The 2583-nt window shown below is 33.4% G+C and overlaps 1 protein-coding gene across 1 annotated transcript; it reads left to right on the plus strand.

Annotated features, from left to right (window-relative positions):
* Nucleotides 1-963: 963 nt before the first annotated feature.
* Nucleotides 964-2247, plus strand: LOC129952076 (protein enabled homolog). The gene is made up of 2 exons (XM_056064505.1): nucleotides 964-1097; nucleotides 1171-2247. Exons 1-2 carry the CDS (start codon nucleotides 1019-1021, stop codon nucleotides 2184-2186), a joined length of 1095 nt encoding a protein of 364 aa, XP_055920480.1. The 5' UTR covers nucleotides 964-1018; the 3' UTR covers nucleotides 2187-2247.
* Nucleotides 2248-2583: the final 336 nt, after the last annotated feature.

A 2583-nucleotide genomic window follows, 5' to 3' on the forward strand; every position in this document is an offset into this window, starting at 1 on the left:
GGGATCTAAAGTTAACCTCATGAGTGATATTATAGTTTTGTATCACTGAAAAGTTATCGATTAAGTTGTCAAAAAAACCATCGAAACAGATAGATTCTGACATTTTGGTTGACAGCCAACAGTCATTTTTCTCAAAATCAATTCAAAAGAATTTGTAGCGATCTGATCCAAATCTTAAGGGTCAACTCAGAGGTAACTACAAGATTATAATAGACAGAAAAACATCTTTCAGGAGTTAACTCGAGTTTAACTATAAAACCAGGGAGATCTCGAACCTAAAAACTTGGCCTTAAAAACTAAATAGTTGCCTTTGTCAAAATTTACGTTCAAAGGAAGCAGCCTCTTATGTTATTTGATCTTTCATATTGCGAAGTATAGTTTTTACTTGTCAAATGTCAAAAGATGACAGTTCTGAAAGTGACAGGTGTTTTGTGGGCAAATTAAATTGAAAAACGTTATACTTTACAGACACAATGTGTCAATCAAGATTTTATTGATTAAGTATGAGTCACTTTAAAATAACTTTTGTTTTTATTTTGGTTCTTTTTTTTTATTTTGTTTATTTCTTTAAGATTTCGTGTAACCCCTAATAAATTGAATTTTAAAAACATATTCTGAATATTAATGAATTTTATTTAAACATTTAATCCGGCGTTTAACTGAATTAATTTTATTTATTCAATTCTTATCAACACAAAAAACATAATCATAGGAAAAACTTTCTCTTGTTTGAATTCGCAATGATTAAATTTATTTATTCGACTAATTTAAAAATGTTAAGACTCTACATCAATTTTTTGATATAAAATAATCATTTCATTTTATTTATGCAAAGCGTTTTTTACAAGAACTTTACGACATAATTTTTTGATTTTTGAAAAAGTAAGAGATAAATTTCTCTTTAATAGAGAAAAACATAAAAACGTTGATTTAGAGAAATCTATATAAATATCTGCAAAATGTGCGATATGGTATTTAATTCAAAATTAGTTATCAAGCGGAAATCATCACTCAAAATATGAGGAGTTTCATAGTTTTAGTAGTCCTTAGCTTTGTGCTTGTTGCAAGTGCTGACAAAAAAGAAGATAATTCTCATAGTGCGTGTAATTTCTTCAAATATTCGATAAACAAATTAATCTCCAACTTCGTCTATATCTTTTTTTTCTATAGAAACTACAGTTCGAGTAAAACCTGGAATTTTGAGCATACTTCTGGGTTCAAAACCAACGAGTATCAGTGTCGAAGGAAGTACTAAAAAACAACAAAAAGTTCCAGCTTTATTGTCTTACTATCCAATTTTAGCTGATTATCCATCAGAACAAAAACCTGAGAAAAAACCATCCAAACAAAAAGATGAACAACAAGAATCAACTTCAAATCCTAACTCAGATCCTTATACATTTTTGCCACAAAGACCAATCTATCCACAAGCATATCCAGTTCCAGTAGGCTTGCCATATCCACAAATTCCACCATATGGGGGATATGGTCCCGGTTATCCACCAATGTATCCAGTTGGCATCCCACCTTATGGACAATATCCAATGTATCCACCACCTATGTATCCGTATCCATCGAAATATCCATATTCAGGATACACTGGCTATATGGGTTATCCCGGTTATCCTGGCTATCCACTTCATGCTGAACCTAGCAATGAGCAGTCTGGATCGTCATCAGCTCCTGCTTCACAAAATCCAAAATTGGAAAATGGACAAACTGTTACAAGTCCACAAACAGAAGTCGAACCTGATGATATTAATGAGATTGATCCTTATGTTCGAGTGACTAAAACAACACCTGCACCTTTGGCTTCGATGCCTTCAGTGTCTTCTTCAGTCCCTGTGCCTTCCACTTCAGTGCCAATGCTTTCGGATAAACCTGAGTCTTCAGCCGCACCTGAATCTTCAGCTGTTATTGAATCGTCATCCGTTTCTGAATCATCAGCCGTTACTGAATCTTCAGCACTGCCTGAATCTTCACCCATGCCTGAATCCTTAGCCGTGCCTATGTCTTCAGCCATGCCTATGCCATCGAATATGCTCTTGGCTTCGTCTGAGCCTATTCCAATGCCAATGACTATGTCTCCTTCAATGCTTATGTCTCAGCCTGAACCTAACTCTTCTTCAAAGCCTGTGTCTTCGGATTTGCCTGTTACGTCATCTAAGCCCATGACTTCGCGATAAACATTTAGTAAATATTCAAGACGGTAGACAAAACTTCGATTTAAATAAATTAATTTATTGAAAAAAAGGTTTGTTTGATTTAAACATTTCTTTTAAAAGACGGGGAAGTTAAAGGATAGAAAAAAGATATTTTAGATAATTAATGGTGAAAAGGCTTATTTCAAGAATTTGAGCCTGATGATAAAACTTATCTTCAAAATAATTGGAAACAACTTAAACGGTTTTGATGTTATTTTGGTAAAACGTCAAAATCTTAAGCCACAGCAAACCAATTTAAATCTGTCTCATTTTCACACACAAAGATTTGAATATCCTAGAAGCTTGGGTCTTCAGAGAAGAAAAATAGGGAAAAAAAACTGTTCTTAAGTCGTTTCGGGGTTAAAGAAAATGTCATATT

The sequence above is a fragment of the Eupeodes corollae genome, chromosome 3, assembly GCF_945859685.1.
Source record: "Eupeodes corollae chromosome 3, idEupCoro1.1, whole genome shotgun sequence".
In the NCBI taxonomy this organism is placed as follows: domain Eukaryota; kingdom Metazoa; phylum Arthropoda; class Insecta; order Diptera; family Syrphidae; genus Eupeodes; species Eupeodes corollae.

What these genes read in the sequence shown, in the direction of transcription:
- LOC129952076 (XM_056064505.1), top strand. Translation starts at nt 1,019, where the DNA reads ATGAGGAGTTTCATAGTTTTAGTAGTCCTTAGCTTTGTGCTTGTTGCA. An exon ending in AAAAGAAGATAATTCTCATA is followed by an intron (nt 1,098 to 1,170) that starts GTGCGTGTAATT and finishes TTTTTTCTATAG; the next exon opens with AAACTACAGTTCGAGTAAAA.